Below are 14,302 nucleotides of genomic sequence, written 5' to 3'. Positions count from 1 at the left end.
CAATCTTCTTTACTATTTTTTTTTGTCGAATTCATAAATAGAATAAATCATCAAAATAAACTCTCTAAAACCGAACAACACTAATTCTAATAAGTAAAATAATGAAATTGATAACTTTTCAGTAATTAAGTCGTTATGAAATCGATAAATCAAATTGTAAAAGTATTCACTTATTATTTGAGATCACATACACTTGTGTGTGCTTAAAAGACAACACAAAACATTTTCGTTGGTTGAAGTATTCTATTTGTCGCCTATAAATAATTAAGTTGTTCATTTATAAAAGTTGGATTTTTGATATACAAGGCATTATATTAACATTGTAAGTTTTTTTTTCTCATTAGTTTCTCTTCTATGGCAGATCCACAAAGCATAATACTCACACCGGAATCTCTAATCTAATAAATCTCTAATTTATAATTGAAATCAATCCATATGTTCTTAACCTCAGAATAAATTTAATTGTATCGTTTTTTTCAAATAAACAATACTCATATTCATAAATTCCTCCATAACTAATTATGTAGGAATTGAAATTCCATAATAAGTAATTTTTTTATTTATTTACTTGTATTCAGTATGAAATTAAAAACAAATTATCATTAAAGAATCTGTGTATAATCTAAATAAATAATAGGGGGGGGGGGGGGGGGGGGGGGGGAATGGGGGTTGGGAAAAAAAGGGGGGGGGGGGGGGGGGGGGGGGGGGGATAGGGAATAGTGGATTTGGAATGAAAATAAGGTGTGTTGAGAGAGTGAGGAGGGGCACAAGCAATGTGAAATAACACTGGTGAAACTTGTTTTCTCTACTTTTATTAGAGAATGTATTTTTCTTATTTTAAAAAATTAATATCCTAGAGAATAAGTTTTTCAAAAATTTTAATCAACCGAACATGAAAATATTAAAAAAAATAATAGAAAATATTTTCCGTTAAACGGTACACACCCTGAATCAATGAAACACCTAAAAAATAAAAAAATTATTTCTAGAGAAAACAATACAAAATTCACAAGATTAGGGCCTAATTATGTGTCTTTTTTAGTTTTCAAAATTACCTTCTGCATCATATTTATTTTGTCAGATACATATAAACGGTAAACTAAGATTTATGTATTTCGGATGCATGCAGATCAAATTAAGTGTAAATTGTTCTAGATATACCATATCTAATCGTGATTCACATGTATCTAGGATACACACTTACTCTCTCGCTCACCTTTATCCCTATATATTTGTATTTCAGAATGTATCTAGTATTAAAAGATATATGTTGATTCTCTCGCTCAGCTCTCTCCCTGTGTATTTGTATTTCAAAATACATCTAGTGTCTTTGATACATGTATTTGACTTAAAATATGAAAGAATGGTGTATCAATCTAGTACCAAATTATAAAATTAGTGAGAGACAATATGTAATTTTTTCAAATTATACAGTGGATTCATACTTATGCATAATTACAATATTTGTGTAATTAGGTAGTTTTTCCTTATTTCTAATGTCATTTTCGAATTGAAAAATAAAGTTTAAACAAACATCGTGCTTTGGATAGATTTTAGAATAATAGTGTATAGACAAGAACCGATTCAAAATGTGGTGCAATGGATAGGGCTGCTCCTCCCTTAATCAAAGATCTCGAGTTCGAGTTTTGGACACATATCAAACATCGGACGGAAAAAAACAAATTCAAGATGGCATACACTAAATAAAATAAAAATAGCAACGAGTTAGTTGCAATCATTTGTTTGGTTGGTTTCCTCTACTTTTTCTCTTGACGAAAAAATTCTCATGTATGACGAAGAAATCCAATTTACAAAAGATAACCTAAAGTCAAAAGATTTTCAAGAATTTGGAGGTATAACTTAAATTTTGAAAAAAACAAATTCATATGTAAAATGCAAATACAAAACAATGATACATGATCTTGATCTTGACTAATTCATGGTCTACCATGAACTAAACCCATAGTTTAGTAGGAATCTATTTCATAATAATTAAGATGAGATTTTATATGCTTAGTTTGTTTTTTTCAAAGATCATTTGGCCAGTTTGTACTTGTTTTTCTAAATGTTTTGAGCCAGTTTTTTTTTTCTTTACAAAAAAAAATAAACCTGTCTTTATCAATTGTTTGGGTCTCTTGCTATATAAAGAGCTAATTCTTCCACCAATGTTGCAAGAACAACAAACTAATTTAGTTCCAATATGGGAACACCATCAAAGTTGAGGCAATGGCCCCTTCTTGTTTATGCTTTTGCCTTTTGCTTGGTAGTCATTAGTGTAGCAGCTGATTATAAGCCCCACATTGATGATTCATCATCTTTGTCATACCGTTATAGGCCACGATCGCCTCCACCACCTCCTCCACGACGTCGTTACTATTATAAATCGCCCCCGCCTCCTCCTCCACGACGTCGTTACTACTATAAATCGCCTCCACCGCCTCCTCCACGACGTCGTTACAATTATAAATCGCCTCTACCACCTCCTCCACGACGTCATCACTATTATAAATCACCTCCACCACCGCCTCCGCGACGTCATCACTATTATAAATCACCTCCACCACCGCCTCCCCGACGTCATCACTATTATAAATCACCTCCACCTCCATCACCATCACCACCTCCTCCACATTATTACAAATCTCCACCTCCCCCGCCAAATTATTACCAACATCCACCACCACCACCAATCATTTCTCCTCCTCCAACATATCATTACGAATCTCCACCACCGCCTTCTCCATCTCCACCGCCACCTTATTACCGTAATCCTCCACCACCGCCTTCTCCATCTCCACCACCACCTTATTACCATAATCCTCCACCACCACCTTCTCCATCTCCACCGCCACCTTATTACCATAATCCACCACCCACACCAATCCATTCTCCTCCTCCTCCACCACCACTTCCATCTCCATCTCCATCTCCATCTCCATTGCCAACACCCCCATTGACTATACCTGTCGATGAACCATCTCCATCTCCATCTCTGTTGTCATCACCACCATTGATTGCACCTACCGATGGACCATCTCCATCTCCATCTCTGTCGCCATCACCATCATTGATTTCACCTACCGATGGACCATCTCCATCTCCATCTCTGTTTCCATCACCACCATTGATTGTACCTACCGATGGACCATCTCCATCTCCATTGCCATCACCACCATTGATTTCACCTATCGATAGACCATCTCCAACTCCATTGCCGTCACCACCATTATTTGAACCTATCGATGGTCCATCTCCATCTCCATATTCATTGCCATCACCACCATTGATTTCACCTACCGATGGACCATCTCCATCTCCATCTCTGTTGCCATCACCACCATTGATTTCACCTATCGATGGACCATCTCCATCTCCATCTCTGTTGCCATCACCACCATTGATTCCATCTACCGATGGACCATCTCCATCTCCATTACCATCACCACCATTGATTGAACCTACTGATAGACCATCTCCATCTCCGTTGCCATCACTACCATTGATTGCACCTACCGATGGACCATCTCCATCTCTATCTCCATTGCCATCACCACCATTGATTGCACCTATCAGTGGACCATCTCCATCTCCAACACCTCCAGTTAATTGCCCACCTCCCCCATCGCCATCTCCACCTCCACCACCTTCTCCATCTCTACCACCTCCAGTTAATTGCCCACCTCCCTCATCACCATCTCCACCTCCACCACCTTCTCCATCTCCTGTATTTCCATCTCCACCTCCACCACCTTCTCCATCTCCACCACCTCCTCCAGCACCATCTCCTCCACCACCACATCTAGTTAAGTCTCCACCTCCACCACTTTCTGCATCCCCTCCACCTCCTCCATCGCCATCCCCACCTCCACCACTGCCTTGCAATAATAAATATCCTCCCCCACAATCTTTATTCCCTTTTCCAATACCATTTCCCTGGATTCGAACTCCACCTCCACCACCTAATTGTACTCCTCCACCACCTCTAATAAACTCCTCACCTCCTCCATCACCATCTCCACCTCCACCACCTTCTCCATCTCCACCACCTCCAGTTAGGTCCCCACCTCCTCCATTGCCATCTCCACCACCTCCAGTTAGGTCCCCGCCTCCTCCATCGCCATCTCCACCTCCACCACCTTCTCCATCTCTACCACTTCCAATTAGGTCTCCGCCTCCTCCATCGCCATCTCCACCTCCACTACCTTCTCCATCTCCACCACCACCAGTTAGGTCCCCACCTCCTCCATCGCCATTTCCACCTCCACCACCTTCTCCATCTCCACCACCACCAGTTAGGTCCCCGCCTCCTCCATCGCCATCTCCACCTCCACCTCCACCTCCTTCTCCATCTCCACCACCTCTAGTTAGGTCCCCACCTCCTCCATCGCCATCTCCACCACCTCCAGTTAGGTCCCCACCTCCGCCATTGCCATCTCCACCTCCACCACCTTCTCCATCTCCACCACCTCCTGTTAAGTCCCCGCCTCCTCCATTTCAAATAATTATTCCACCATTTCCACGACTACCTCCATTACCAATAGTTCTTCCATCGATTCCACGACTACCTCCACTCCCAATAGTTTTTCCGTCTTTTCCACGATTACCTCCACTCCCAATAGTTCTTCCGCCATTGCCACGACTACCTTCACTCCCAATTCTGACATTCCCATTTCCCATTGTTCGGCAACCATAGTACTACAACTCACCTCCACTACCATTGAAATCTCATGGTTATCATTATTCATCTTCTCCTTCTCCTTCACATCTAAAACACGTTTGACTTTACAATAATTGCATGATATTGCATCTTGTCTCAATTGAACTGTGTAATCAATTGGTGTTTCTCTTTTGAGAGATTTACTTATTTAGTGTATATTCTAAATAAAAATGATTCGAATGAAATTCGGTTTCAGTTGTTGTTTATTTTGCAATCATAGTATTGTCTACTTCCTATTTTATTGAACACTATATGACTAGACTTGTTTGTTAATCTGAGTTGTATATTTATCAGTAGTAGGGTAACATACTATCAACCTATAGTTGAAAAGTTATTTTGAAAAATAATATTATGTTATATTATTATTATTATTTAAAGAGAAATTGGTCTAAAAACCCCACCTATATCCGAAATCCCAACTACACACTCCGACTTCACGGGTGTCCTATTACCCTCCTGAACTTCATATTTCTCTATTTTCTACCCACTTAAACGTTGACCTCAACACATAAACCAAACAAATATTCCAACGTGATTGCACGGGCCGGGTCCCCCACTTCTTCAACTCCCAATTCCTGTGTTTCCCCCATTTCCCTCCTAAAACGTAAAAGGCCCAAAATAATATCCTTTCTCCTTTTCATCTCCTTCTCCATTTGCATATACATTTCTGTTGATGATCGAAGGATTTTGCTATGTATTTTCAACTTGATTTCGTAGTTTATCAACTGATTTAGTAAAAGGTTAGTTTTTTATCCCTTATTTCGAGTTTTTGCTTTATCCCTTAGGGTTTCTGTTGATTCGTGAAATTAAGAGAAACATTGGGTCTGATTCATCCATACAAAGCTTATTCAAGTTTTCATTTGCCATTTTTGATAAATTTCAAGAAAATTCAAAATTCAAATTACAGACCTAAATAAGAAATTAGAGCAGATTACAAACTCTAAATTCAAGATTTGAAGTAGAAATGAACATAAACAACTAAACCCTACTTATTTTTGAGAGAAAATCGTGATTTTTTTATAAAAGGAACAAGGGTTAATGGTGGGGAAGAAGAAACAATGGTTTATTTAATGATGGGAAGATGACCGCTGGAGAAAAAGAAAATTTTCGTCAAAATTTAAGGTGTTCTCACCTTCTAACGCGCCTACTATGACATGTCATCATTTAAGTTTGTAGAAAATAGAGAAATATGAAGTTCAGGGGGGTAATAGGACACCCGTGAAGTTGGAGTGTGTAGGTGGGATTTTGGGTATAGGTTTGGGGTTTTTTTTAGACCATTTTCTCTTATTTAAATTCAAAAATATCTTCTAAATATTTCACCCAAAGATTATTACCATCTATCTATTATTTTAAATTAGTAATGTTTCCAGAAAAATGGAAAAGCACACGTACATGTCAAACTATAAACCTTTAGAATGTTATATCATAAAATTCTACATGGTAAAGGGATTCAATAGTTTTGACATAGGAAATTTACAAGTTCCTTTTGTAATGAAAGTCAATCCCACACTTTGTACTAGCATGTCGTCACAGGGCTTTGTCATTGACTCCCACCTTGAATATTTTCATTCAAAAAATAAAAAAATAAACATAAGAGGAGGACTATGACTTTGCCTCCCCATCTCTAGAGAGTATAGACTCATCTTATACAGAGGGTCCGGTGCGTAGGATATATGCAAACCTAACGACTAACATAGGACGACGACTCTTCTTATTTACATTTTGTCATATCCAACATAAATAAGGGAAACCCTGCTTTTACACTAATTTATAATGGAATTAAGATACATCAAAATATTTAAAAAAAGATGGACATAATTTTCCTTTTAACACTTGTTTCAATTGTTCTGGTATGGTGCCTTGTGGTGAATTCACATCCCTTATTTTCCCATTATGTGTGCTTCAAAAGATGTTATAGAAAATAAAAAAGAGCTATTCTGATTATTCATTTCTAGCTTTGCCAAATGACGCACTACTTTATTTGCCTCTCTTAGGCAGTGAGTAGCGTTGAGATTATCTTGTTTAATCTTTTGTTGAACTTTCACTACAATTATAAAAGATTTAGCGGTAATAAAATAGTTGTCACTATATTATATTTAATGTCAATAATAAATATCGATATTTATAACTCACTTTATATATAAATGTTGCTAAAGACTTTATTCCACATTCGTTGTGTCTGATCGTTCTTGATTGTCTTCTGATTGCCAACAACTCTTCAAAATGATTCAACACATGTTGTGTTGCCTCATCTTTTACAGACATTAAAAGAACTATTTTAGATTATAACTCAACAATTTAAGGGCTAACTCTAGTGCCTCAATTAAATAGTTAACTTGAAACGTTCTAACTATTCTCAAAGAAGTAAAACTGGCTTCTTGTTACAAACCTCACTCACATAACTACTAACTTCAATACAACTCAATAATAACCGTAGAACAACTCAATAAAGAATAGCCATAGCCTTTAACAACCCAAACATCACACAAAATAACTCATCAAGTTACTCCAACTGGTGAGCTCAACAAAGACCAATAGCTCTCGTCTTCAACTAATCAAACTTCAGTACTTAATAGTATAGACTCAAACACAACTCGTGAAACAGGTTCCACTATTTTGTGACGAAGTCCTGCAATTTTGCTCCAATGACTATTTCTCTCGATATATATACACACACTGAAGATAAAGAAATTTCGAATTTTCATCTTTAAAAAAAGTTTCATCCTATCAGGAAACTTGGAATCCTCTTTGGATTTTACTTTTGCTCTTTATTTGTTTATTCCTTTCCTTTTTTGATCCTTTATTTGAGCTATTTATTTCTTTTCTTTTACGCACTTTTATTTCTACAATTTATTTGTTCCCTTGCTGCAATCTTCCATATTTGTACAAGCTATTTGCATTCGCGTCTTGGGGACCTAGTTGCTGATTCACCTGGTAAGTATGCATAAGACAAAAAAATAGTAAATAAGGTTCACTTTGTCAATCATCAAAACTACATACATACTATCCCATTTTTCAACAATTTCTCTCCTTTTGATGATGACAAACAATGCAAAAATTATTTCATTCATGCCACATATAATCATGCACCACTCATGTATAATGTAACCAACTTTCCCCTTTTGGAGTCATTCAAAAGAAGATAGGTAATTAGCATGATGAAATACAAATAAGTAGTGTAATTTTAACTAAATTTATGATCGCTCAGACAATACTAACCAGATACACCACAGTAGTGTGGGAAGACAATCACACCATCTGATCAAGTATCTTGTTCAGGGCTATCTATTCATCAAACATCTATGCACGAGGGAAAACATTTTTTGTAACAACCCATTTCAGTCATTATGGGGAGGCCTATGGTGAATGAATTGGGCTATAAAATCTTTTCCGTAGTGACTTAAAAATTCTAGGCTACGACGGAATCTGAGTGAGGCAAGGTCCAGGGCAATTCGGGAATAGACGGGGTGGTATATCTAAGCTTGGATTGTGTTTCCTAGAAGCTAAGACATTAAGGAAACCATAGGGACATTAAGGAATCAATAGGGCCTTTCAGAACCAAATTGGGGTGAATAAAACTATTGGTATCGAACTAGACGTGAAGAGGTTAGCTTAGAATGTCAAGATTCGACTGTGTGTTTCCAAATAGGGGCTTGAAGAAGGATTTACGAGTCTTTGTCTCCGTACAAGACACTGCAACGGGTGTTGCTTCGCTATAGCAGGTGGGCCACTATGGCGATGCTGGTATAGCGGGGTTAGTCGGAGTTTTATGCAACAATGTCCCAAAAACCTCTTATTTTTTGCAACTTCGTTCTTGGAACCGAGAAGGGCAATTTAGAACTGTTTATTTCCATCTTTCCATCAATCTCTAATAATGCTTAAACTACTCTTCAAAACTTATCAAAAGAGTAAGCCATCGTCGTCAATAAAAATACCCAACAAAGAGTCGGGGTTGAATTCCACAGAGAATGATATAGCGCGGAGAATTCTATCAAAAACTTAGAATGTATAGTCATATTTTTTAGTAATAAGAACAAGTTGGTGGATGATTCCACCAAATTTACATAAAGGTTTGGTTATCAATAGTCACCATTAAACTAGAATTTCAGAAAATCATATAAGTACTAACAAGTAATCTGGGGTAGAGGTTTGCAAGTAGTCAAATCTGTAGTGTACAGAACATAGTACATAGATCGAACTCTCCGGATTCAGTCTTACTTCACTGGAGTGGAGCTCCACTATTCAACAAAGAGAAAGGAAGATGCACTAATTCGGTTAGAGGACAGAGAAGGTGTGGGGATTGGAAATCGATATCACATAGGGGTAATTGTGTTGCTCTATAGTGATGAACATTCATGGATAGGCTGAGTCATCATTAATGACACTAATCTTCTTTCGATCTCATAGCATCAGTTCATAGAATCTCCTTTCGGTCTCATCTATGTGCAATACTAAACAACTCAATACCTTACTCTATTCTCTCTTACGAGTCTAAGAATTCATCTTCTTCCTTCTTATTCATCCTTATGATTATCAAATTCTTCAAGATTCATCACATAGAATACTTGAGCACCCAACCACGCACTAATAGAGTTTGCATATCTTTAAGTTGTGAATGCAATTATGTTATCCAATGCTTAGAGTTGTGCAAATGTGTAATGTTACATACTATTGGTGTGTTTGGTATGAAGGAAAATGTTTTCCATGAAAAATGTTTTCCTAGAAAATGTTTTCTTGAATAATAAGTGAATTTCTAATTTATTTTCTCATTTTTGGTTGGTGAGTAGAAAATATTTTTTAATGTTTGTTTGATGAATGAAAAATATTTTTTTATTTTTTGTCTTGAGACTAAAATATACTCTTTAGGAAAATAATTTATGATCCAAATCAACCCCGATAACCGTTCCAATTTCCAAACATTAAAGCATGAGAAAATTGGAAAACCGTAGCAAAGACACCCTATATCTTTGCAGCTCGATAGCCCCTTTTCTGGTGACACATCCACAACTCCAACTTATCTGAAGACCTTCATTTATATAAGAATAATAACATAAATAGAAGGATTGTTTAATATACATACAGAGTGCCAAGTATTTGAAGGAATGATGGTACATATTAAGTTGAGAAGTATGCCACTTTTGGCAGAACACTCAAATATGATATGACACAGAATGCCAAAGAAGTTTAGATTCCGATTGACCAATTTGAACAAAGGAAATACTAACAAATAATCTCATTTGCAAACTTTAATTCTAAATCTCTATTATGTCGCACAACTGTTTGATAAAAAAAATCAAACAGTGTGTGTACATTTGACAGTAGACATCAATAGAGACTACATTTAGATCCCCTTTAGTCCGCTTGCTAAAAGTTCCAACGCCTTCTTTCACCCATCCATTTTGGCAAAGGTTTCTTGCTTTGAGCACATTCATCTGCAATTGGTCAGCAAAAGCAAAACTGTGGATTCATTTCATTATTAAACTAGCTAGGTATTCTAGTCCAAAAGAAATTTTGAACCTCAACTTCACCATGGATCAGTCACTATCTTGGGAAAATATAACACAGCAAAGACAGAGAATGTCTGATTAATGATGGCTCGACACAAGGTGGAGAATCAAACTCACTATTGATATGTACAACACACATTGATGACCTCCTGCCAATAGGGGAAGAAATAATTTATATATAAAGAGAGAACACAATTTCATGAGGTGTATACGTACATTAAATCTAAAATCCCGGGCTTGTGTTTTTGAAGAGACTGGCACTTCTTGTGACCTTTGTTTCTTATAAGAGCAACTGGTGGTCTCTTCATGATGTTCATATCTGATCCTCCTTATCCCAATGTGAAGCTCAGATGCATTTTTATACAACAATCGAAGTCCAAAAAGCTTCATTTCTCCAAAAAAATAAAACTAATAATCTCAGAGTCATTTGGTGATTTACCATTCGCATTAGATGCATCACAAGCAGGCAATAGGTACCAAGAAAAAATGTATCTTAGATTCTTGAAGACCCTCTGAATGGTTAGATAAGGCAAGTTTTTGGGGCATCGACAACTTCCCATCAACACATAAGGGAATCAACTGAGCTCTGATGTCAATTAATTTGCCAGAGTAACATACAGCAAATCCCAAGAAGTTATCCGATACATACCAATTCTCAGGCAAATTGACTGATCGATACCCTTGTATCCATTCCTTGATGGTGGAACCAACTTGGGATATTATTCCCGCAACTCGTAAACACTCTTAGTGACAAGGAATGTGAATCAGAGATGTCATTCTGCAATGATGATATATTCTGAAACAACGAATTACAAATCAAATGATTACTCCAATCTTCACGTATTGTATCTAATTGCTGTGGAAATTCTGGAAGCTGTGTAAGCCTCTTGCAATCTGATAAGTCCAAGTTTTGAAGAGCACCAAGCTGGGCTATCCTTTGAGGCAAATGCTAAAAATTATTTCCACTGAGATCCAACACTTTCAAAGAGTATAAGCATCCAATGTCTTCGACAAGTCCTCCATCTATTAAATTGCAGTGAGAGAGATCCAAAGTCTCCAAGTTTTGCATCCCCATGAAACCTGGCAACTCTTTGAGCCTCTTGCAATATGATAAGTCCAAGTATTGAAGAGCACCAAGTTGGACTATGCTTCGAGGAAAATGCTCAAAATTATTACCACTGAGATTCAACATTTCCAAAGAGGATAAGGATCCAACGTCTTCTGGAAGTCCTCCATCTATTAAATTGCAGTCACTAAGATCCAGATGCTTCAATGAGAATAACCCTTCATTCACCCGAGGGAACACAATGTACACTCTAGCTTCTGATTTTTGCTTTGCAAAAGTCAGCATTTTTAGCTTGTTCAACCGGACAATGGAAGACGGAGGTTGTGAGATTAGAGTAAAGTTGGCATCAAGCTTCTCCAATTTTTCTCACCTAGCTCTTCTGGCAAACTTTCAAGTTTTGAGCACGCCCACAAATTTAGCTTCACCAAACCTTTCAACTTACAAATGCTGCTTGGAAGACAAACAAGGTTTTGCATAGAACTCATCTTTAGCGTGCGTTGCTCGATAATAGATGATGGTATTTCACTTAGTCCAGAGCAGCTCATCTTGATCTCTAACTATGGCTTCATTCTTCCGAGGATTTCTGGAAATTTTTCTAAACTAGAGCAATATCGTAGATCCAGAAATCTAAGAGGTTCCACATTAACACATGGAAAACTCTTAAGACATTCACAATGATACAAATTTAACCAATTCTCAAACATCCCAAGGAACGTGGAACCTCTTCAAGATTACTACAGTTCGACAGATCCAAATACTCCAACTTTGGCATTCCCGTGAAATCTGGTGTTTGCATCAGCCTTTCGGAGTAGCTGAGATTTAGCTTTCACAGAGACGGCAAATACTGCTAGTCAGAACACAGAAAGAATGAGAATGCTGTCTAGGATAAACAAATGACTTTTGTGTTTAATTTCTTCCCTTACACGAAAAATGAGTAACACCATTCAGATTATGAGAGTCTAACACAATATTTTGTGTGAAATTATCAATTGTTTTAATTTATTTTAAATCAAAATTACATGTTGAGAAACTAAATAAAAGTGTAATAAGAAACGTAAAAGGTCAAAAATATCCTTAACGCATTAGAAATAAATCCAAAATATCTCACTCTCATTGAATCAAATTTAAGGTTCAATATTAATTAAAGAAAGATGTCGCTAAAGAGAAATACTTTATGCAATTAATTTTGTATTTCTAATTTCAAGTAATACAATTTTTGACAAGTTCTTAAGAGTCAAATTGAAAAGTTATTCATGTTGTGATAGAACGAAGTTGTAATTGAGATAGTACCAACTATTTTCATCTTTTAAATAAAAAGTAAAAGATGAAGACTAAAAATTGAATAGTATTGCATTATTTAGGCTACTTACAGTATTGTTGACCATCACTTTTTCGATATCTTCAACATCTGATAGTCTGCTCTGCTCTCCTGAATCTTTTTGCATTCTAACCACATACCTACCCATATCTTGAATTAAGTCATGCATTTTAATCATATTATTTTTGGAGACGAACACAAGAGATTTGTCAATTAGGACATTCAATCCGTGCTCCGCTCCAAAATCACAACTCTCAAGGATTTGCATGACTAGTTTTTTTTCTTCCCTCTTAAGAGAAATGCTATATCTAAAAATAAATTTTGCTCTTCAAGCTCTAACCCATCATAACTTACTTTGAACTTTTTAACAATTTCTAAACTAGAGTTTTTCTTTATTTGATCTACCGTGCTTGTCCATTGAGTTAGGCATTTTTTATACAACAAAGAACCCCATACCTTGAGGGCTAAAGGAAGGCCTTTAGCGTGATTTACTACCTCTAATGAGAACTTCTTAAAACGCTCATCTGGAACTTCATTTTTAAAAGCATGCTTATTGAACAATTGCATAGCTTCATGATCAATTGCATAGCTTCATGATCAATTGCATAGCTGCATGATCAGGTAGTGTAGGCAATTCATATATTGCATGATCCTTATCTATCAAATGTCTATTTCTAGTTGTTACAATAACTCTGTTGCCATTACCAAACCAACCAAGATCACCTGCTAAATACTCCAAATGATCACCATGATCTATGTCATCAAGCAGAATCAGCACCTTCATAGAACAAAGTCTGCCCGAAATCATGCACTTCCCATCATACTTATTATTGATGTAGTTGAGAAAGAAGGGTATTTTTGTAATTAAAAAATGCAGTTGATTATTTCTTGCATTTTCTTTAACATCCGCAAGAAAACAAGCAACTTTAAATTGATAAGATAGAGTATCAAAGATGGCTTTTGCTATTGTCGTTTTATCGACTCCACCTATTCCCCAGATCCTTACAATCCGAACATCATTGATTTCTATTTGAAGTCGGGATTTTAGTTTCTCTAAATGAGCATTTGTTCCCACTACATCTTGCGAAAAAAGATAAAGAATGAACACTCTTGCAGAATTTAGAAGAGATGTGGTCGACGATCTGCTGAATTTGCTTTGATTCAATCCTACATAAATAAGAAGATTGATTGTGGACCATGCGATGAAGTTAAGCATTAGTGAGTATTTCATACTTTTAATGTTCAGGGGCATATTAAATAACTACATACTGTTAATTTTTTTCATTAAAAGCAATTATATGTTTTAAACTCACCTGCCACGGATATCAAATCATTTTAGATCTGCGGCAGCAGTTAGGGCAGTTCTCCATCCTTTCACCTTCTGCATCCCCTCAACATCATCCATATACTCTAATTCATGTCTACAAAATGCTTCTGTGAAGCTCCCACTTTGTTTTCGAACATTTGATGGATCCACATCTTGATCGGTATGACTGTTTGTCCATTTTCTTTCTCCTTGCATTCCATGATCTTCACTAGTTCATTCAAGCACCACCTAGAAGTAGCATAATTCTTTGAGAAAACGATTACAGCAACTTGAGACTCTTCTATAGCTTTCACGAGTTTTTCTGAGATGGAATCGACATTCCCTATCCTTTTATCATCTAGAAAGGTGAATATTCCCCTGTTTTTCA

General features: G+C 36.6%; 2 protein-coding genes and 2 long non-coding RNA genes across 4 annotated transcripts in view; 1 reads left to right on the top strand and 3 right to left on the bottom strand.

Moving 5' to 3' along the window:
* Positions 1 to 3,929, bottom strand: part of LOC125857456 (glycine-rich cell wall structural protein-like) — a 344,088-nt gene extending 340,159 nt beyond the window's left edge. The window contains exons 1-2 of the mRNA XM_049537053.1: positions 3,881 to 3,929; positions 3,078 to 3,782 (exon numbers count right to left, since the gene is read on the bottom strand). Of these exons, the coding sequence (XP_049393010.1) occupies positions 3,078 to 3,782; positions 3,881 to 3,929 (754 nt within the window). The remainder of the gene's footprint in view (positions 1 to 3,077; positions 3,783 to 3,880) is intronic.
* On the bottom strand, positions 2,280 to 2,728 carry LOC125874339 (uncharacterized). Its single transcript, XR_007447260.1, has 3 exons — positions 2,604 to 2,728; positions 2,481 to 2,555; positions 2,280 to 2,396 (listed from the first exon to the last, which is right to left on the bottom strand). It is a non-coding gene; the product is annotated as an uncharacterized LOC125874339 (long non-coding RNA).
* Positions 3,930 to 3,949: 20 nt separating the features above from the next.
* On the top strand, positions 3,950 to 4,901 carry LOC125857446 (leucine-rich repeat extensin-like protein 3; the record flags this gene model as incomplete). The annotated part of the gene is made up of 1 exon (XM_049537043.1): positions 3,950 to 4,901. A coding segment is annotated over one exon (744 nt), but the record flags the coding sequence as incomplete, so codon positions are not given.
* A 4,910-nt stretch (positions 4,902 to 9,811) lies between these two features.
* Positions 9,812 to 13,182, bottom strand: LOC125874345 (uncharacterized). Its single transcript, XR_007447262.1, has 2 exons — positions 12,661 to 13,182; positions 9,812 to 12,134 (listed from the first exon to the last, which is right to left on the bottom strand). It is a non-coding gene; the product is annotated as an uncharacterized LOC125874345 (long non-coding RNA).
* Between the last annotated feature and the right edge of the window lie 1,120 nt (positions 13,183 to 14,302).

The sequence above is a fragment of the Solanum stenotomum genome, chromosome 1 (genome assembly GCF_019186545.1).
Source record: "Solanum stenotomum isolate F172 chromosome 1, ASM1918654v1, whole genome shotgun sequence".
NCBI classification, from domain to species: Eukaryota; Viridiplantae; Streptophyta; class Magnoliopsida; order Solanales; family Solanaceae; genus Solanum; species Solanum stenotomum.
The sequence above is the reverse complement of the archived record's forward strand: the minus strand, read 5'-3'. Positions and strand labels throughout refer to the sequence as shown.